Here is a 23,676-nt window from a genome sequence, read left to right as displayed (position 1 = left end):
ATACTTTTCTAATTCTTCTGCCAGTTGTGCTTCTTTTCCTTTGATCATCCTTATGTTGTTAGTGCCTATCTGGAATGCCTCCATTTTAGAAATTATTGACTTTATAACCGTGTTATAAATAACTATTTTAATTTCCTGACGTTTCAACCTTCATATTAAGGTAATCATCTCGAGTATATACACATATACAAGGACAAGCTGAGTTACATTTCACACAGTAAGCAAAAGAAACAATGATTTGATCACCAGTTATTCTACTGGCATGACCTCTAGTGAAAAAAAAAAATACAGATGAAATTAAAAATTCATTAATTATTTAGCAACTACATCAAAGCTAAATTCTGTTTAAGATAACATGAGAGAAACATTCTTTCATATAGATAGTTTTCTTACAGTAACAATGATGTCCTATTTTTAACATGGCAATTGTTATATTAGATTTAGGATTCTCGATTATCTACATTCCTGTTTATAGTTAACTCTTAGGGAGAAAGGTTCCGTGGGTGGAATATGTGCTTTCCATATGCTTGGGATTTTTAGACCATCATTATTGTTCAGATTGGGAATCTCGCAGGCTTCCTTAAATTTGTGCTCATACCATGTTTTGGTGTGAATCTGGTGTGGATCACCAGTAGAATAACTGGTGATCAAATCATTATTTCTTTAGCTTACTGTGAAGTGTAACTCAGCCTGTCCTTGTATATTTGTATATACTCCAGATGATGACCTTAATATGAAGGTTGAAACCTGGGAAATTAAAATAGTTATTTATAACACTTTTATAAAGTCCATAATTTCTAAAATGAATGCTGATCACCTTGCAACACTAAAAGAAAGGAATCTGGAATGCCTCCTTTTATGAGAGTTATCTGCAAGTTAGGTGGAGATGAATTTCATTGCCCATTGTGAAACTATTACCCTCCCTGGAGTCTAGAAGTGACTTGAAAAAGTTCCATGCTTGATCTCTAGAGTAGGGTTCCTAGACTATGTAAAAGTAATTTAAAAAATACAGTGGTGTAAAATTGATCAAAAAAAGAAAATAAAAAAAATTCCTTTTCCTACTCAATGTACAAAGCATACTGTAGGTTAGAAAAAAGTTTGCCTGTGGCACATGCTCCCTGTCTTAGACAGCTTCTAAGTTTTGGCATTATTTCCACCACTAAAGGTAACCAAATAAATACTAGTGTCACTGTGGTTATAAAAAAAAAAAATCTCAACAAAAATATATATCTGGCATCCTCTATGACTACAGCTTACCTTAGCTTTTAAACTTCATTATGCATGATGACTTTCCTAAGAAAAGCACAACATGTCAGATCTGGCATTCCTTGCCAAAGGTTAGACATGGAATTTCTGTATGATCTTCAATGGCTCCAGATTTCCTTTGTTCATTTTGCTGCCTTTACTGTCTTTGAAAGTTGATTGCATACAGTTTAATTATCCAAATTGAAATTATCTTCCTTGGAGATTTTAATAACTCAGATTGTCTCCCTTTCTCCAACTTCACAGATCAAGCTGGAAAGGAAGGCCAGATTATTTGCAATCAGTCTGTCAGTTATGATCTAAGACAAACTGTTTAGTTAACCATAATACTAAATAATCCTTATCACTTTTCTTGACCTCCCTCCAAGTATACTATAGATTTGATCTCCTCTTTGCAACTGCAACCATATCCTTATCCACCTTTCTTTTTCTACAGATAGATCTACTATCAGCTTGTTTCTGCCTCATTTTATTGCACTACAACGGTGCCAATTAGGATGACAAAAAGAAGAAAGAATTTTTCTGCATCTGTATAATGGTCTGATTACTTTTTCTGTTATCCTGACCTGCTCCGACCAAATAATTGAAATAATCGTTACTGAAAGAGGGTCTTTGTTCTCCACTCCTGCAAATCCCTGATCTCTATCCAAGTCCTAGTTCTCTAACAAATGTGGCAAAGCAGTCCAACTTTGCCACATTAGACAAAGTCAACATATACTGAATGGCTAAAGTCAACTCCAGCTTTTTACGGTCTACTACACAGCATGAAACAAGCATAAAAAAATCAACAGATCCATCAGACCTAATGCACACTTCATAAGGGCCAAGGCATGCTTTTTGTTCTTCCTTGTTTTTGCCTTTCTCACATCCTGAATATACCATACTAACATCACCCAAAAACAAGGATGACCTCTAGCATCAGTCTTTTTCCCCCCTCTTTCTCTTGTATAAATGATTAAGGCAAATCACCTCCTACTATACCATAAACTGCTTGCAGCATCCTTTTCTTTCATCAGAAGGACATCAGAAAAATCTTCAAGTCATATCTCCTGATCCAGTTGGTATCCCACCAGTTGTGTTAAAAACGTGTGCTTCACGATTAATTTCCATCCTGTCACCTATACAAGCTGTTATGCTTCTAACATCTACCTAACAACAATATCATGGAAGCAAGCCATTACCTATAGTCTTAATGGCCCACAGCAATATTTTCAATATTAACAGAGGAGATAATTAGTGGCTTCACTATCTAGTAACTCATTAGTTAATTAGTGATCACCAATATGCATTCTGCAATTCTCATTCTACAGCAGACATTCTTGCTAACCTTACTCATACTTAGATACACTCCATAGAAAAGTTTGCAGAAAGTTGCAGTTATTCTTGATATTTTTAAAGCATTTAATCACATCTAGCATGGAAGTCTTCTAACGAAGCTACCTCCTACCATTTATGATTGGGTTGCCATCTTCTTCCTGGTAGTTGTTCATTGCATGTCATACTAGATGGCCAGTTATCCGAAGGCTCTGTGCCCTTTCTCTCTCACGCACACACTCCTATTTACTGATGATAATATTCTCTGTTCATTGTCTTCCATAACAATTATGTTAAAAACTGATCTTCTTAAGATATCTTCTTACAGTCACTCCCTCTTACTTTTGATAATGTTGTTCCAATCTCCAGTAAAGGTCAGTTTTCTCTTCAGTTAACTTTCACATCTAGCTTATCCTGGCATAAACTCATCATGTCCATAGCCTTCTCACCCTCCAAAAAACTTGATATATATATATATTTTTTTCAACTCTAACACTTCAGAAATTCCTAAATCCATCCAACTCCAACTTAAAAATATTGTTCTTGTATTTGGACTGGTACCCTCAAACCTTTATAAGAATTCTTGATTGTATACAGAATACAAGACAATCTGTTTAATAGATGAATGCCTCTTTTTACACTTTCTCTCTCTTTTTTTTTTTTTTTTTTTTTGCTTTCTGATCACTTTCTCTTAGATATTGTCTTTTTTACAGGTACAGCATTCCCTCGATTAGTGCACCTAATGTGTTCCTTAAAACAGGCACATTAATTGAAAATGCACTAATCGAATATAATAACCTATGGGAAAAAGTATAATTCGTTCCTCAAATTTCTTTTTTGAACCTTAATTTTTTTATAAAAGAATTAAGGTATGTCTCAGGGCCTAGTTAAAGGAAAACCATGAAGCTGAAATACAAAGAACATATTCAGAATATAAATTTTATTATTCTACTTCTTAACAAAGAATTGAGCTAACATAGTTTGACGAGCATTTTGTTTCTTTTTTTCATACGACGATATGGTGCTATTGTCTCTTCTACGCTTCTGCAAATTTTACTGCTTCTCTCTTCATCAGAGTCAGCCTCTAAGCATTGCTGTTTAAAAACCAGATTGTACGAAAAATATTTTCAAAATTGTTTCTGTGAAATCTCTTTTGGCTGACTATCAGTGGGTAAATTTTCTTCATATTCTTCAGATCTTCCTGCTGTGCGTCCAAATTTAGCAGGTCGGAATCACTCAATTCTTCAGAATGAGATTTAATTAACTCTTGGACATTATCATTGAAGGGGAGAAAGAAATGAAGGACATATGAATTGTCGCCAACACGCGAAATCACGTGCTTTATAGATAAAATTTCCCAATTGTTATACAAGCAAAATAGTTACCACTTTAATAAAAACTACAATGATCATAAAAGAGAAGTTAATTTTCCGACATGTAATAATAATCAACTCATCCCAGAAGACGGATTGATTACCCTATTATCGGAATGGATTCTCCTTTTTGTGACATGCGCAGAAGTGTCTCAAATCTGTGGTCGTACTATAGCAGACAACATAAATTTTAGCGGTAAAAATTTGGAACATAATATACATGGAAGTAGTGCATTATGTCATTAAAAATAACTTTGTAAAATGTTTTAAATCGGTAACTAAATTATTTCATTTTGGCGAGTGATTTTTTAAAATAGCAATAAAAATGTATAGATATTAAATTTTTAAAATCTGTGACATTTATTTTTAAGATGTATATAGGCGCCCTAATCGAATTTTAGAGGTACCCAAATTGAATTTAGGTATCGGGAAAAAAAATGACGCACTAATCGGGGCACATTAATCGAGGGATTACTGTACTTACATGGATCTGTTCCACTGAATTAGTGACTACCATCATATTGCTTTCTCTAATTCTGCAAGAAAAGAGCAGCCACTGGTCATAATCCATATACAGTTCAGCTTCAAATGTTCAAACCTTCATTCCATCTACCTTTGTTCTTTGGAAGTCTTTCCCTACCATTCCGTGGAGTTTTTCTTTTTCAGAACTTTATCTTTAACTTCTCAAAGTCTGCTATAGTGTCTTATTTACCAATGAAAAACTGTTGCCATGTGCTAGAAATTAATATTAATAAATAATATTGTTAAAAACTATTTTTGATGGTTATATAAAATAAGAATTTCCCAAACATGGGAAATTCTTATTTTTGGAAGAGGCTTTGCAACTTTCTTTGAAAAGGCATTCATATTTAAACCTTTTCAAAGATAGTTGCAAAGCCCTTTTACATCAGCCAAATCTGAATTGGAATGATCGTCTCTCTCTCTCTCCCAAAAGTTTGGTAAATTCTTATTTTATGTAACCATCAAAAATAGTTTTTAACAATATTATTTATTAATATTAATTTCTAGCACGCGGCAACAGTTTTTAATTTGTAAACCACCGACTGCTATATGTACTGTTATGTAGTTACTTTCTGTTATTTTATCTATTATTATCGCTCTAGTGCTTTCTAAGACTATCTCTAAACTAGTTCTCTGTTGGTCGTTCCCTTTTCGGACTCGGACAAAATTTGTTTGATTTGCTTCACCAGCCAGAGCTAACGGACAGAAATATCTTGTCCTAGGGAAAGATCCGAGAAATTAAGTGTTACCAAAATTTGTAAAGTAAATTAGGAAGCTATAGATATCTTAACTTTGCAGTCATGACCTATTAACTCTAAAACTGTTTTTATATTCCCCTTACACATAGGTCCGAAATTTAATGATTGGTGAAGTCAGTCTCATGCTTAGATCACACACAGGTGTACATAAGAAAACATTTATTATATGGCTAAAAGGATTACAGTATATTAGATGCAATACTAAAGGAATGATCTAAATCACACGTACAACATTCACACTTTAGGCATATAATTCACTATTATATACAATTCATCTACTAAATATTTAGCATAATATTCACATATAATTTGGTACGCAAATGGTACAAGAGACTATTCGGTTTCTGAACTTATGAATTATTAACTAGCAATCCCTTTACAATATTCTTGGAACCATACAATACTTGGTTTCTCAGACTACTAGTCTAATAAGGTTAGAGAGTTCCTGAAGATGTATTATCATTAAAGTTCTCCTTCTTTCAGTCAAGTTCTTATTCCTTCCCTTTCACAAAATCTTTATCATTATAAAGCAAGAAAAGTCACAGTACTTTACCACTCTGCAGTGTTGACGTTGGGAACCTTTCGTCCATCCTTTGTTGTAGGATATCACCACTGCTGCAAACTGCTACCACGTGGAGGTCACGTGCTCGTTTCAAAATGGCCACTCATTCTTGCTGGAGATTTGCTTATCACGTAGGTCACTATCACTTAACCTGACCTTCTTCAAAGGTAGTCCTTTTGCTGTCCTTCATCGGCACCATTTCACTGATGGCCCGCTTTTGGGATCTGTGTCGTCTTGTACATAGCCTTGAAGGACTTGCGTTAGCCACGGGGGAGTTGATACTGGTCATCGCTGGTCTGCACGAGGGGAATCTAGAAAAAACGGGGGAGGGGGAAATACCAGACTTGTGTAACTGTATTTATCCCCATTTTTAGCGTCCTCTTTCCATGCTGGAATCTTATTCACCGGACCCTCCCTATTCATCCCGAAGAGGTGATGTCACTCTGCCACCTTACGGTGTCTCTTCTTTCGGGAAACGCGTGCCCTGTTTGCCTTCTACGAACATTCTAGCTTTGGGCATTGTCACCGATGGTCCGTTAGCCCGCAACCTTTGGACTTTTGTTGGCAGTACATTTACTTTCTTGCATAGGACACAGTTTTAATACTAATGTTTAAATTAATATTATACATAATCTAAACATATTATTTTAATAGCATCGTTTCAGATTACAGATTCAAATCTCATTTATTATCTCGATTTCTATGTTAAACATGACATGTTTTCTGATAAAATGAGCTTGATTGCTAGGAGCACAAGTATGTTCTCATTTAGTATTGTGCTTCCTGTTAGATTTTGTATCAGTGACTCTTTTGTTGAAAGAGTCCCCCATTCAAGATCAAACAAAGGTCCCCCCCCCTTCTTTAAAAAATTTTCTCTTTTAGTTTTCCCTCTTTTCTCAGGAGGTGACATTTCCTGCCTATGTATCATAAGTCAAACCTTCGCCTGGGTCAGGATGCACTCTCTGAGCCCTCAGTAGTTACCTGGCATACGTAAATGGTTTTGTTTAGCTCACCCTGTTTTCTCTGAGATGTGCACGTGCTACTAACGTGGTCATCTCCTGCTGCTTCTTTGCAGGTATTGTTCAGTCTCTCACCCATGATTTGTTTACTATCTATCTCCTCGACTTCAATAATATCTTTTGTATTCAGTTCTTCATTCTCCTGTGATGAGGCAATCTCACTAGATTTTGACTGAGATTCAGCCATGTGGTTTTCCTCCTTTTGTCAATTCAACATTCTCTATGCATTGAGGTTTATTGTGCAAAGGGGTGTTTCCCTTTCCCTGATCTTTAGCGTTCTGATTAACTTCAGTAAAATTCCTTTTTCAAAGGAATTGAATCTCTTTTCTGGGATAGTTACACGAGAATCCATTCTTTCTCAGGAAATCCTCCCCCAGAATCAATCCTGTGTGAGTTCTTAGGTAGAACCAAGAAGGTATGCCACGTATATAAGCTAAACTCTGGCAGTCTCACCCTCAGTCTTACTAACCTAGTAGCATGAGTTGGGGAGGGGGGGGGTATCCCTAAAATTCTAATTGATTTCTTCAAATGCTTAATTCTACCATTTACAAAGGGCCCTAGTTCCTTGATATGCCTTTCAGATATTATAGAGGCTTGGGAACCAGTGTCAATGAGTGCTTTGAAATCCTTTCCGGAGATTTTTCCTTTTACTACCATTCCTGGGAAACATACATTACCCTGTTTCCCCTTTTTATCGGATAATCTAGCACAAGTGTGCGATGTTGTCTCTGGTTGATACCTTGTTCTCGAGCTTCCTGGTGCAACAAAACAGTCACGGGCAATGTGCCCTAATTTGCTACAATTATAGCACCTAGGAATTTCTCGGTGGTGACCTCTTCTACCCTCTCCGTTCAAGGACAAAGCAGAGTCCATTCTATAATTGGCAGACAATTCTTGCAACTTCTTCGTCACAGAATCCATCCTCTCTAACATAGGTTGTTGCAGCCTTTCGACTTCCTTATTAACAATACTTGTTATTCTGTCCTCTTGCAGGGGGGGCTCTTGATTCCTGGGTGGACCAAATGTTAACTGACTGATTACGGAATCAAGACGCTCTATGAGTGGTTGTTGTAACTTCTCCACCTCCTGCCTGACTATGGAGTGAACTTCGTTAAGGTCACAAGCACCAACTGCAACACTATAAACTGGCTCAGTTTTATTTTCTTCATTACTTCTCTGCACCTTCTGTTGTTTCTCTTTCTTCTCTATTCCCTCCCTCACAGGATTAGGATTCCTATCAGCATCTCTACTTTCTTTGATTACATTAATAGGGCTCACAGTAGCTGCAGGACAGATGTCCCCAAGCAGCTGTTCTCTTTCTAGTGCGGCATCATAACATTCCCTCAAACTGGTTATTCCTTTTTCAAATGCTGTTTCCCTTAGTTCTTGCCTTAAGCCAACTCTAAAACGCAATCCAGATGGTGTTTCTCCTCGTCGGGCACACTCAGTGTGTTAGCAAATTTGAGTAGCCTGTTATAAAAGTCAGAGATATTTTCCTTTTGGACCATTTTTTGGAGTTTCCAGAGGTAAGGCCCTACGTTTCTTGCCTTGGAAAACTGGGAAATGAGGATTTCCCTAAACCTCTGGTAGTCCAAAGTTTCTTTTAAGAGCAGTGAGGAGTGGAAACTTTTTGCTCTTCCAACCAACTTACTGTGAAGCAGTATAAGCAACTGGAAGTCACTTCATCACCTTTTCCTCCTAAGCTCTTCTATATAGTCGAAGAAAACTCTCACATCGTCTGTGTCTTCTCCTGAGAACTGAGGAAAAATTGTTGGGGATTTATACTTTTGAAAAACTCTGGATCGCTTAACCTCGGAGCTCGTTGGAAGAGACATACTTACACTTTTAGCTTACTGTTATACTAAGGTCAAATTTCAAAGTTTCCCCTTCCAAAATTTTGTGGATTCTTCACATGAGACTGAAACCAACTCACTGTATTTGATTTAATTCCTTTCTTTTATGGATCAAATACATCCTGTCGGCTGCGCCATTGTTAAATATGTGTTTATTTTAAATGTTATCGAAATGTATTATCATTCTTCAATTATATCTTGTCTTCTGTGCCTTTGTAAAACTATAGTTATCTCATTTAAACCTTTCTTCTTAACCTTTATTATACTTCTGACTTATGGCCGCAAATAATAAAACTCACGTGTGCAAAACTTACAGAACAAAGAAATCGCCTCTGGCTGGAGCCAATCTCTTGTCTGACCTACTGATGTTTATTCTGAACTGAATTTGAAAAATTTATTTAGTTTCTAGCTGCATCACCAAATTTGTGGATGGTATGTGAATCTCCCTCCAAAGAATAACACACAGTAAACCACACTGAACTTTTCTCTCTCAATCCTAAGTAAATCTATCAACTTAAATTTTCTGTTATTCAGTTGTGACAATATCTATTTTTAAGGCTCGCACAGATTCAAATTAATGAGTAGTACATTGGAAATAGAAATCAGGCAAGTTATCTAAACATGAAAACAATTTAACATCAATGAAATGTACAATGGGTCAATTTTAAGTACTAAGTAAATTAGCATCTATGCTTCAAATCACAACTGACGACTACGTTTACAATTTAATTTCTTATCATAATCAATTCTAGTAAGACCACGTGTATAATTTTCTCTCGTTAAACTTGGTAATACTGAGATCAATTTTTACATAACATTCTGCAGGTTTAGGCAATCTATAACATTAAATACACGATGTTTCACCTTAAGTTTTAGTCAGGCCTTCTCTCACACATAGAATACTTCAGATATCAGCATAAGGCCTAAAGTCCTCAAGTATCACTATAAAACAAGTCCCTTAAAATCATTGTCACAATCTTTTTCTCTCAATGAAAAGATCTTGAACAGAAGTCTGTACCTCCCTGAATGATCCTTGAAATCTCCTTCTGTTCCCGTTTGACTTTGGCATTGAACTGGGGCACCTTTTTCTAGGGCTTGTGAGATCCTTCTTAATTATCGGCAGACATCAGGAACTTGACGGCATGGAAACTCGACATCAAAATTCTTCTAAAACAGCTTATCTTAGTTGCATCAGTCCCTTGGCATTTTTCTATCTGGAACACAGGTCTCCGATGGCGATTACAAATTATCTCCGATGATGATAGCAAACTGCTGCCGTAAGTGCATCATAATTTCAGGTCGGAACCCCATGTGACCTCGAAACTTCTCGGTGACCGGATCGACTCGAACTCGTACTCCAGGAAAAAGGCAAGAGAAGACCCTGTTTCGACATAGCGAACTCCTGTTTATATGGTCCCGATGACCTTTGTTTTTGCTTATATCATTGTCCCCCGGTACTTTGGTGGTTTGTGCCCATCACCCTTGTCGATCGGTGCAGTTAGTCAGGAGAATCCCACGCACTATTGACCCTCGAGGTTTGCATTTGCCCCAGGTCATTATTTAATACTTTAATCCATTTGGAATTATTGGTGACTAAGAGGTTTCTTAAAACACAATTAATCGTACACTTATTTTTCTTTTCTTTTACAAAACCCTTTGAGGTGACAATATTCAGTAATATACAAATTTTATTATTTCCAAATTAAAAATATGAAAATTTCTCTATTAACCCACAAGTATTTTTAGTGAATTTTGTTTACCAGTAAAATCGGTATATAAGGTATTTTTGTATAAAAATCCTTCTATACACGATTTTACAGTACCTTGTGTTCCTGTTTCTTTCATTTGCTTGTTTCTACTCATTGATGATGTACTGTTATTTTCAGTATGAAATATCTGTACTTTCATTTCATTAAAGTTAATTACTGTGATTATCATGTAATAAAAAAAGAGAGGGCGCTGTGTAGGCATACGAACGGGCGCACGGTGATATCGCTGCTCCAGTTTTTTATAGTTTTAAAGTGGTTCCAACTCCTGTTAAGTTGAAAGTGCTCCCAAGTAATTCTACTTATCACGCCGAAGACAGTGATATAAAATTCAACGAGATCGGCTATAAAGAAACCAAATTTTGAAGTGTTGAAAAGGAAAAGGGAACAGAGAGGACCGTGGTGAACAACGAGCGAAGAACAAAGGACGTTGGCATCTTTATAATCATGCCATACTGCCTAAGGGAAGAAAGGCGAGTCATGAAGTGTATCAAATGCCTGAAGGATTTATCGTCCAACGGAAATAATATAACTTGTACGAAATGCAGTAGGATTCTACACTTAAAATGTGCCTGCTTTTCAGAAACAACCGGGCAACATAAATATAAATCCGATGTAACACGCGAGGAATGGAAGTGCGTACTCTGTAGGAATAACAAACAAACGCATCTAAAGCAGCCAACTACGATGCAGCTGATTATACTGGAGGCAAAATCAGACGACGAACTGAACAGAAAAAAATGCAGGTGAGTCCTATAATTTCAACTCTTTAAATATACTAATAGGAAAGAAACGGTCTAGAGACCATAAAAGCCAGCTTAGTAGACCTTGTGCAAGAACTCTTTAATAAACAGAACGAACAAATAACAAAAAAACTAGCAAATATGAAGATTTGGTGAAACATAATAATTTAGCAGTTATAGAAGTGTTGCAGACGGTAAAAGACATTAAAATGAGCATTAAAGCTCTAAATGACATGTAACACAATTTGATGAAAGAGACATCCGAACTCCGTCAAGAACTTCATTCTCTAAAACTACAATACGAACATTTAAATCAGCAACAACATAAAGAAGATCTTGTCATAAACGGTCTTCCTGAAACTGCACCTACAGAACACCTCAGAGACATGGTTTTAAAATTAGGCCATGTAATTGATATCCCCCTACAGCTTAACGACATTCAGACCGTAAATCGGATTCCTAGGAAGAGCAAAAACCAAGGCTTGCCGCGACCTGCACCGGTCATAATTCGTCTTAAGAGCAAGTCCACGAGAGACGATCTCATAAAAGCCAACAGGCAGAAAAAACCAGTTGCCAAGGACTTGAACGCACAGCAAGACAATACACCAATCTTCCTATCCGAATATTTAACACCATTCAACCAGAATCTGTTGTACCAAGCAAGAAAAGCAAAAATGGAAAAAAATTACCAATTTTTGTGTACCAGAGATGCCAAGATATTCATAAGGAAGTCACAAACTTCAAAGCCGATACAAATTAAAAGCACAGAAGACATAGAAAGGCTGCCACTGTGAAAAAAAAAAAGCCTCCTAATAGTTCAAAAGAAGCCCACAATAAAAAAAGAATGTGAACCATCAAGACAGATGCAATAACATAGGATATATATTTCACTTTGATCAGACCTTTCAGATCATTCATTTGACCTCCCAAACATTCTGCCTACTTCCAACACAGCAACCAAATCAATAACAAATATATATATATATATATATATATAACCAGTATCATCCTCAGATAAGCTAATTACAAAGCTTCGAGGGTGCAGTTGAGTTACATCCCAGTAGTAGTATTTATCTAACATTATTTACTTAACGTTCTGTAATGAATACTAGTAGTAAACAGAAAATGTGATAGTAATACTTCAGTTATATATTTAAATTTAAAATTATATATTTAATTTACATATTTAAATTAAAAAAAAATTATTATTATGTAAACTGCAACATAAGTAATATTGTTTAACTTGTGAGTTATTAAGTGTAAAGTATTACTATGATTATTATTAATGATAATGATATTACGAGTAATTATAATTTTTACTGAACCATTTTGCAAGAAAAAGTTGCATTGTTGCCTAAATTTTAGTATATTCATGTAATTATTCGAGATATAATAAACTATTATTATTAAAAGAAAATTATTATTTTCCGAACTATATAATTGTAAATTATTGTTATTTTAGAAGATAGCAAAAAAAAACTGTTATCATCATTATGGAAATTTCATTATACGCAGCGCTTCGTGCTGAACCTTGTAAAATAATATACTGAATGTTACTCAAGATGATAATTGTATATACGTAAATATTGTGAGATCAATAAAAATAAAATAATAAAAAAATAAAAAAAGAATTGATTGTTTATAGGCATTGTCAAAGAAAATACCATGTTCGTTGGAACACAGGTTTAGTTTGGACTTTCACTTTGCACCTATGCACTTTCCCATTTTCTGCCTTTTTTCTTGGGAAAGCACAGTATTGTAACATCCAAATAAGATTTTGTTTATAAAAATCATTCCATTTATGATTATTTGATTTGTGTGTAAAAATTAGATAATGTTGAGTGTTGAATTCGATAATTCCTTCCTTGTCGTTACTGTAATACTAATGATCTAATTTAAATATTATATAATTGTTAAAATACATTTCATATAAGATATTAATAAATTTGTAATGGTTAAACCTTTCCTATATTCCAAATTATTTTTAAAGCATGTTATACTATTTGAATCTAGGAGTTATACAGTACGTTTCATTTTATTATATTATTATTATTGAGTTGTAAAGCTCATGGTAAAAGGCTACTCTACCATCCTGTTTGTTTTTTTCCCCTCCCTTCCCTTGCTTTGTGTTATGGCACTCTTTCCATGAAGATGGACGACATAATACTGCAACTAATACTAGCCCATTTGAAGAAAATAAGCACATGGTAAGCTTTTTTATAAGAAATGTTTTCTTTATTGTATAATACATTTCCCACTGATTATAACATCCTTTTTTGTTATCCTGTCTACAAAAAGTTATTTATTACAAACCTATAGTACATTTTGCACCGTGGGTGAGCTAAGGGGTTTTTTTTTTTTGCCAGTTTTTGTCAATTTTATATATTTTTTAAAATTTCCTACTGTTTTGACTTCATAGACTTAAAAAAAAGTATTTTGAATAGGGATTGAAGATTTTTTGATTTTGGGGAGAGCTTGTTATAATGCTGGCCTGGTGACCAAGTGATTAGTGTACCCACTCTCCAACCAACATGTCATGGGTTTGAATCCTGCTGTTGGCATGGGTGTTTGATTCTCTTTGGGTGGGAGATAAATTTGACACTGTCTTAACAATGTCTGCAAGAAAGCCATTTGGTAGGAGAGAAAACTTGCACGAGATTAGGATTTCAGTCACCAAAAGGAAACATGCCGTAGAGGTGAACCTCTACAGTAGAGGTCTTCAAACTTTCAGACTGCAGGCCACATTAAAAATTTCAATGAAGCCCATGGGCAACTATATACTGCAGTATTTAGAATTGTAAGATGCTTTCCAGATTACTAGGAACGCTGTGCATTGATACTTTACATAAAATCCTATAAAAATAAACAAACTCAGCTTTAAGAGCGTAGGTTGGATACTTGAAAAATTATAATTTAATGAAGAAAACATTTTTTACAATGTCAATGAACAACTTGTCAATGTTTTTCCTTGACCAGCTTGTCGATGTTGGCATCAATGTTGGAAGTCACTATGTGCAGAGTATTCTCGAGATATTGGTCCATAATCTGAGTTCTTGTCTTGGACTTCACATGCTTCATTTTGGAGAACTGCTCACATAAGTATGTGCTTCCTAACAAAGCGCACATCTTCAAAGCATGCTGGCGAATATTAGGGAATGCATCTTGAGAAATGTATCATCATCATCATCATCATCAAATTCCTGCCATGTACCCACAAGGGGTGTACAGGATATGATAGTACTACGTGAAAAAATTATATCATTACTAACTTCCTATCTACAATTTTCCTCTAAATCCGTCTGTTACTTATCAAGACTCCAATATTATCAGATCTTATATTTCTATCGTGTAAGGCACTTTGTACTGCATCAATCCACCTATATCTTGGTCTTCCTCTGGGTCGTTTTCCTGCCAACCTGGCAGAGAACACTTGTTTTGCTAATCTTTAATCGCCCATTCTATTTAAATGACCATACCACCTGAGATTAGCTCTGCTAATGCATTCCTGGATGCTGACAATGTCAAGTTCTTTCCTAATATTCTCGTTTTTAATATGATATTGCCATTGATGCCATCTGTTCATGCCTCTACTCTTTCTCAGGACTCTCATATCTGCGGTCTCTAGATTTTTTGGTCAAGTATTTTACTTCTGACCCAGCTCTCAGATCCATAAGTTAAAACTGGTTTCAACACTGTCTTATATATAGCTAATTTAGTTTTCCGACTAATTTCTCTCTTATTCCATATGAATTTATTCATTTGACTTCCCACCATACCAGCTTTGCTGATTCTGTTGTCTATTTCTATATTTAATTTACCATCTTCAGTAAAAATCATGCCTAAGTAGCTGAAATGTTTTACTTGTTCCACAGGTTCTCCATTCACAACACAGTGGATATTTTCAATGATTCTGCCTATTTTCATTGTCTTTGTCTTTTTATTGCTGACCTTCATACCATATCTATTACAACAGTTATTCAATTTAGTCAGAGAATCTTGCAGACTTGTAGCGGATTTATTTAGAAGTATAACATCATCCGCTTAAAGCAAAGAGCTGACATTAACATCTCCAATTTTGATATCAGGTTTAATACCACTTTCCTTCATAATGTGATCCATATAGATAATGAATAACAGAGGGGATAACATACATCCTTGTCTCACACCAGATTTAACATTAAACCGTCTCCCTGTACTTCCTTCAATTCTAACTGCTGACTTACAACTCAAATAAAGACTAAGTATTGCCTTGATATAATGCCCCATTGACACCATATAACTGCAAGATATTGAATAACTTCTCTCTTGGCACCTTATCATATGCCTTTTCCAAATCGACAAAACTTAAATAGAGATCTTTGTTATATTCCCATCTTTCTCGACTATTTGTCATAAAGTGAAGATCTGATCCTGACAGCCTCTATGTGGCCTGAATCCAGCTTGTTCTTCACCCAGCTTTTCTTCCACAATTCTTCTCAACCGTTTCTCAAGTATAACTGCATAGATCTTGCCAGGAACACTCAGTAGGGAAATACCTCTGTAATTCTCACATTCAGTTTTATTTCCCTTTTTATATATGGGTACTATGAGAGCTCTACTCCAATCATTATGAATTCGTCCCTCTGTCCAGGCTTTCTGAACTATGCAGTGCAGTCACTGAAAGACTCTTATACCACCATTGTGGTCAAATATCATCTACTCCAGCTGCCTTTCAACATTTCAAGTTTTGATGGCTTTTTCTACTTCAAGTATGGATATGTATTCCTGACTACATGCCTGGTCAGTGTTTTTTACCACTGTGCTGTCATCACTGCTTGTTTCATTTAGCAGTTTTTCAAAGTAATTACTCCATACTTCAAGGATATCTTTTTCTCCAGTTTTCATGTCACCTTTATCATCTCTAACTCCTTTTACAGCACTCTTTCCTCCATTCCTAAGCTTCTTCAACAACCTCCAGAATATTTTGCCACCTTCTTGATATTTATTTTCTATATTCTTGCCAAAGTCCTCTCATGACTTTTGTTTAGCTAGTTTTACACAGTGTTTAGCATTCTTGCATTTGTCTCTGTATTCTCTAAGAGCACAAGCTGACTTATTTGACAGGAACTTTTGATATGCTTTCTTCTTTTCCTTCACTGCCTCTTTAACTTCCTGTGTCCACCAGGGAGTTCTGATTTTTTTATCCTTGCACACAACCTCACCACATGCCTCTCTGGCAGAATCAATCAGTGTTTTCTTCAGAGTTTGCCACTGAATCTCCAAAGTTTGATTCCTGTTCTCAAACTCTTTCATTTTATCTTCAATAATCTTTGTGTATTTTAATCTACAGTTCACATCTGACAGCTGCTCAACTTTTATTCGCTTTAAAACTTATCTGTATTTTATCTGTATTTGAGCAATCAAAAGCAGGAGTTTAGGTCTTGCATGTCTAAGTTGTGAGATAGATATATATATATATATATATATACACACACACACACACACACACACACACACACATACATACAGTAATACCCTGACTTACGTGAATCCGGAGTTACGTGGTTTCTTACATGTTATTCTTTTCAATATGAAATTCAATTTTATCCTGCTCAAGATTAAATAGTGATCACTTCCAATTTCAAATCCTCTGTACACTCTGGTGTCCTGCACCAGGGAGAAAACATCACTATCAACAATAACATAGTCAATGAGACTTTTCTTATTCCTAGCCTCTTCTCTCTGTGTGAATTTGTGTACATTTTTATGTTGGAACAAGGTGTTAGTAATAACCAGTCCATGTCCTGAGCAGAAATCCAATAGATATTTGCCATTATTATTAGCTTTGCTCTTTTCTCCAAATTTTCCCAAAATATTTTTATGTCTCACAATCATTTCCTACTCTGCTATTTAGATCCCCAACAAGGACCAACTTTTCCTTTTTCATTGTGTCAAGCTGCTTTTTCTAAAGCCTCAAAAAAATTCCTCCACTTCTAACTTAGTAGAACATTCTGTGGGACCATAGGCACAAATAAGTCTCATTGTCTAGTTCCCCATTCTCATATTTGCCCAAATTACTCTACTTGATACTGACTGCCATTCAAGATTAGCCTCGTATTTTGTGTTGAATACTATGGCTACTCCTTCTTTTCCTTGATTGTCATTGCCTGAATATAACATTTTGTATTTATTGCTCAGAAAGATCTCACCAGTTTTGGTCTTTTTTGTTTCAGTCACCCCTATTATGTCGATCTGGTACTTATCTAATTTCTCAGCTAGCTCCATTTCTTTGCCATTCAGGCTTCTTACGTTGATAGTACCGATCTTTAACTCTGGTGATATTGAGTTGGGGTGTGCTTTCAGATTTGTTCCAGTAGCTGACTTATCGTTTTTCGCCCTGGTTCCCTGGTGAAAACAACGGGGGCCTTGTTTAACCGGGCAACGCTCCAGCCGGCATGAAATTTTGTTATGTTGTACCATCATTTTTTATTTTGGTTTAACCAATAAGCATACAATTTGGTCGGCTAAATCTGAAATTTTCAGCCCATCCTCCTTCGTTCAGTATCCAAGTAGATACCCAACAGGGTGCACCACGAGAAGGTGAGGATTGGACATTAGGTCAGAATCCCTGATGGAGTTCAAGCAGCTCCATTTGTACTGAGCCTGGCATTTTGGCAGCATTGACACTGAATGGCATTGAAAATAAATTTAAAGAGGACTGTTGGTTATGACAATCACTAAATCTCTCATCTAACTCACTTTCGAACAAACCCTTTGTTCTTTCCCACCATAGCAGGGAGCACCATCAGTTACCACACCCTTGAATTTGGTTATGTTGAGGTAGAAACGCTGGAGCGTTTTCTTGGTGGCTTCAAGAATATCTGTGCCTTTCGTCGTTCCCTTCATAGGTATGAGCGCCAGCAGTTCTTCTGTCACATTGAATTGTTGATCAATGCCACAGATAAAGATAGCCAGTTATGCTGTATCCTTCACATCTGTGCTCTCATCTAAAGCAAGGGAATATGACATAAATTCGTAAGACAATTTTTTTAAAGTTCCTTCAATGTCATTGGCAAGTTCTTCGACACGTGCTACAGTTAATCCAGAGAACTCGGTTTTTTAAACACTACCTTATTATTTGGGCACAGAATATCTCCAGCAGGCGATGAGACACTCTTTCACAAAATCTCCATCCAAGAAAGCTTTTGGTTTATTAGCAATTTTTTCAGCTATTACATAACTTATTTTGACGCACGTTTCATTCTCTTCCCTCTGCCTTTTAAGCATACCTGGCATTTTAAATCAATTTGGAGATGTTCATTTTGTCCACACGAAGCTGCCCTTGAAGGTGATCGAAATTTGGTTCATGCTTTGTATCATAGTGTTGTTTTATATTGTATTCTTTTGATACTGGAAAGCATCTTACAATTCTAAATACTGCAGTATAGCTTAGTGGCCCACAGGCTTCATCGAAATTATTTTTTATTTAATCACGTTTTAATGTTAAGTAGTTAATTTTTCAAAATGGCTGACAGTTCTATGGCAAAGAGCTCCACTGGCCATGCTTTGAAGACCCTTGCTCTACAGCATATTTTGATGTAGAGCTGAGTAAGAAAAGATCTAGAGTATTGGTAAAGTAGAAAGGCTTGTCTTTTATGTTGTTTAGCAGGTGGATGACTAGCGTCAAATATTTCTATTTCTTCCAGCTTATTTACTAAAATATAAAGTGTTTGAGTATTTTGACAAGAACATTAAGTTTCAGGGATAAGAAGTTGATGAAGGTGCATTTTCAGTCATTTAGAGATCTGTAAAAACAGTAAATGAATGTTACATCACAAAGAAAGGAAAAACCTGAAGCCAGAGGTCAAAAAGAGAAATTCAGAACTTGACATTCCTGGCAAAAAATATCAGATTGCATAAGTTCCAGTTAAGAGGTCATAGTAAGTGTAATTTTAGACTATGGTGGTGTAGATAGTTATTTTATCTGTATTTGAGCAATCAAAAGCAGGAGTTTAGGTCTTACATGTCTAAGTTGTGAGATATATATATATATATATATATATATATATATATACATATACATACAGTAATACCCTGACTTACGTGAATCCGGAGTTATGCGGTTTCTTATATGTGCGTATTCTCGTTCTGCTTCACTCCTCACCACTAGTCGTATCTTTCTGGTGCTGGACACATTCACCAGTGTCGCACATGCTGTGAACAAGCGCTGACATGTTTTGCGTGGGCTCCATTCATACACGATTTTTATAGTCTACAAACCTTGCGATTGTTTAATGTTATGTTCTTTAAAAATTTTATCACATAAAAAATAACAATGTCATCCAAAAGGAGCAAGTCCGATTCTTCTACAGCTAGCAAGAAAAGAAAAACATTGACTTTGGAAACAAAACTCAACATTATTAAGGATTTTGTAGGTGGAATGAAAATTTTTGAGCTAGCAAAGAAGTTCGATCTGCAGGAATCCACAGTAAGAACAATCATAAAAGATAAAGAAAGAATTCTCATTGCTGTGAAAAATGCCGAATCATTGAATTCAAGCATAATTCGTAAACGTCATGGGATTATTGGTGAGATGGAAATGATGCTTAAATTATGGTGTGATAATCAAGTGAGAGTAAAAAATTGTCCAGTTGATCAAACGACAATATGTAGCCAAGCTGATTTTTGAGAGGCTATAAATGGAAGCTGGAGAAGCGGCCAAAGAAGAAAATTTCATGGCCAGTAATGGTTGGCTCAACTGATTTAAAAATCGCTGTAACTGGCAGCATCGCGGAGAGGCGGCAAGCACTGATAAAGAGGCTACGTCTTTTTTTTCCTGAGACACTTAAAGCTATCATCGAGGAAGGTAGCTATAGCAGTCAAACCATATTTAATGTAGATGAGACCAGCTTGTTCTGGAATAAGATGCCTAAGAGAACTTTCATCGCATGTGAAGAAAAAACGTTTCCTGGCATTAAGGCTTCCAAAGACCGGTTGACAGTAATGCTTGGTGGAAATGCAGCTGGTGATTGCAAGTTAAAACCTCTCTTAATTTATCACTCCGAAAATCCAAGAGCTCTAAAAAAAAAAAATCTAAAGCTGGCTTGCCAGTGATTTGGAAGTCAAATTCTAAAGCTTGGATGACAGCTTCTATTTTTGAAGACTGGTTTGGTCACAACTTCATACCTGAAGTTGAACGTTATTGCCAGTTTAAAAAACTTCCGTTTAAAGTCATGCTCATTATTGATAATGCACCTGGTCACCCTCCTGCAACTTTAATTGATTTTGATCCACGTGCAAAAGATGTTTTCTTGCCTCCAAATACAACCAGCTTACTTCGACCAATGGACCGAGAAGTTATCAAAACATTCAAAGCGTACTACACATGATGTTCATTTGCAAGTCTGAATGAAGCTCTGAGGCAAAACGAGCAACTGTCTGTTAAAGAGTTTTGGAAACAATTTAATGTTTTAGATGCTGTAAGGATTATCAGAGATTCTTGGGGTGAAAGTTCCCAAAAAACCTTGAATGGTGCCTGGAGAAAACTTTGTCCATCCTTTTTTAAATGCGAAATGGAAATGTTGCCAGAAACTGATCAAGTTGCTGAGGCAATAGAAGAAGTTGTCAACCTTGCCAGGCAATTAGATTTAGAAGTCGACAGTGAAGATGTCAGCAAGCTGTTAGACTCGCATAACAAGGAGCTTACAATCGGCGAGCTCATAGAGATGTGTGAGCAAAGCACTACCGAAGAGACCAAAACCTCAGATCCAGTTCTACCAGAAAAGCACATGACAATTGCAAAATTAACTGAAGGTCTCAGCTTAATTAAGAAAGGTTTACAGATTTTGGAGGACATAGATTCCAATGAGGAATGAATTGTAGCCACAAGGCAAAGAATAAAAAAATCATTGGCTTGCTATGAAGAAATTTTGCGTGACAAGAAAAAGACATTATGTGTCGGACGAATCTATTAGATTTTATCAAACCATCGACATTGAAATAACTTTCTTTTTTTTATGTACGAAAAACTATGCTTATATTTCTTAAAAATATAGGTGTTTTTGTAAACCTTTGGTCCCAATTAACTAATATTTTGTATGTTTGTATATATAACTTACATGCAAAATTATACCCCGAGTTACACGAATTCAACTTGCTCGCTTTTTGTTGGTCCCACCTACCGCATAACTTCAAGGTTTTACTGTGTATATATATATATATATATATATATATATATGTAGAAAGTTTGCCTAGAGTGGCACTACCATGAGTTGCCTCAGATTTGGCACTACATGCAGGTGCAAACTTGATTTACTTGTCTGTTTGCTCACTTGGGAAATAGGATTAAAAAAAAACAAAGTTTATATATATATATATATAATTTACGTTTTGATTTATGCCAAAAATGATTGTGAAGGGGTTATGGGAGCATTTCTTTGATAAGATTTTTTTTTTGTGCTTTTTTATATTGGTTTTGACAGTAAAATTTTTGTTGTTGTAGTTTTGAGCAAGTTTATCTTCTGATGTACTTTTTCTAAGTTTTTTTTTTTTAATTGCATCATATTTCATTTAGCCTGCTTCTTGACATTAGTTGGATTTGTAATGTGTTGATTATTGGTCAAAAATAACAAATATTTCTTTTTATCTTGCCTTTTATAATAAAGTCTTTATGATTATGTCTAGATTTTTAACTAGATATTTAAAGAAATAATGCTTATAAAAGACTGAAATTTTTTTTCTTAATAAAAGAAGTAGCTTTCATTAATAAAAGAAAAATAAATAAATAAAAAATAAAAGTTTCATTAATAAAAGAATTAACTTTCATTAAATCTATTAAAGTGGTTCATAGACAGTTCATTGCAAGGAAAAATCATTATTACGAGAAAACTCATCATGAAAAAAATTCATTGAAAATGTTATTTGTTAGAAAATTGAAATGATATTGCACTCATACCGATATACGAAAAGTAAATGTCGTGCAAGATAAATTTCACAAAATATGGTTTTTTTTTTTTTTTGATGATTTAATATTGATTTATCAATATTTCATCAACAGAACCTGTAATATCCAAGTATGAAATAATGTTTTAATTAGATTTTCATAATATTTTTATTCTTATACATTATAGTGAAAGTAATATTTTATTGATCAGTGAGTTTTTTATATTACTGTTTTGCCTTAAAATGTTATAAATGTTCTTTCTTACTTAGATACTACAGGTTCTGTTGATGGAATATTAATATTTACGAAACTGAAGTAGGGTGGTTTAGGGAGAAAGAGCATCATATTTAAGAATATTTATTCTGCAAACCATTCCCTATTTTGCTTCACATTAAAGTGCCTATCCAGATTTGATACACACACACACACACACACACACAATTTTAGCTGAACTAATTCAGAAGATGAAATGTTTCAGTTATTGAATACATTTGCATTTTAAAAATGATTCCACTTTGCTGCATAGTAAAGATATGTTGTATGCTGTTATTTTACAGAGCTAGTTTTAGATCATATGTGCACTTTTGAGTAATTATATTAAAGAAAATAATAATAAAATTACTTAAATGCTATCTGCTATCATAATGATGTAAATCTGCATAAACTAAATTGCCATCTGTGGCAATACTAGTATTTTATTATGCTAAGAAATTTTATATTTAGTCTCCTTTACTGAAAAAAAAAAAAAAATATATATATATATAGATGCATGCTCCCAAAGTGAATACATATTTAATTATTTCTCTTGTGAACTGTAATAAAATAAATAAACTGCAATCTTCTAGAAATATCATGTCCTTAACAGCCGACTGACTAGATAGCGTACCCACTCCACCAGTGAGCTGTGGATGTGAAACTCGCAATGGGCATAGATGTTTATAATTGTTTTTAGGTGAGAGATGTTGTCTGCTGATGGGAAGCCTGAAGTGGCTTGAGTGACTTCCATGTTTGGTCTCTAGAGCAGGATTTCCAGGCCAGGTTGAAATGAATAAAAATTATAACAAAAAGTAAATCAAAATGCTAAAAAAAAAGCGTTCCATAGTCAGCCCATTGTACTGCTATAGCACAACAATAGGCTTTCTACAACTGCTGTGTACTATAGCTGTTGTAGCCATAAAAATATAGTGGAATAATCATGCAACATAGCTGCACTTTGTTTTTCTTCCCAAAAGGTGATTCATCACATTAAATTCTCGTAGAAAGGCTTATATTTGATTATACATGATTATTAATTAACTTAAGGAATTCAAAACGTACACTAGAATATAAATTAAATTTAGCTTTAATATATATTTCCAATATTTCGGCAGTGTCACGTTGCCATCTTCAAAGGAACTTAAAATAAAGACACGTGCACGCAGGCACTACACACAATAAATGAGGACGAAGCAGGAAGCTATTGTTTCTCCTAAAAGTCATGATGGTGCCCCCTAGCGGGCTATGTAGGTATTCTTGGCCGTTGGGCTGAAGGTACGTCTCAACCAAATTTGTTGAGGTTTGGCATGTTTCTTAGGGCTGAGGC

General features: G+C 35.2%; 1 protein-coding gene across 1 annotated transcript in view; it reads left to right on the top strand.

Moving 5' to 3' along the window:
- The window catches only part of LOC150109709 (uncharacterized), a 288,439-nt gene that overhangs the window by 220,183 nt on the left and 44,580 nt on the right, over positions 1–23,676 (top strand). The window contains exon 15 of the mRNA XM_090403014.1: positions 13,325–13,380. Coding sequence (XP_090259140.1) covers positions 13,325–13,380 — 56 coding nt within the window. The remainder of the gene's footprint in view (positions 1–13,324; positions 13,381–23,676) is intronic.

Source organism: Typopeltis vanoorti, chromosome 2 (assembly GCF_054136105.1).
Source record: "Typopeltis vanoorti isolate ZY-2024b chromosome 2, IOZ_Tvanoo_1.0, whole genome shotgun sequence".
NCBI classification, from domain to species: domain Eukaryota; kingdom Metazoa; phylum Arthropoda; class Arachnida; order Uropygi; family Thelyphonidae; genus Typopeltis; species Typopeltis vanoorti.
Note: the sequence above shows the minus strand (reverse complement) of the source record. Positions and strands in the feature narration are given on the sequence as shown.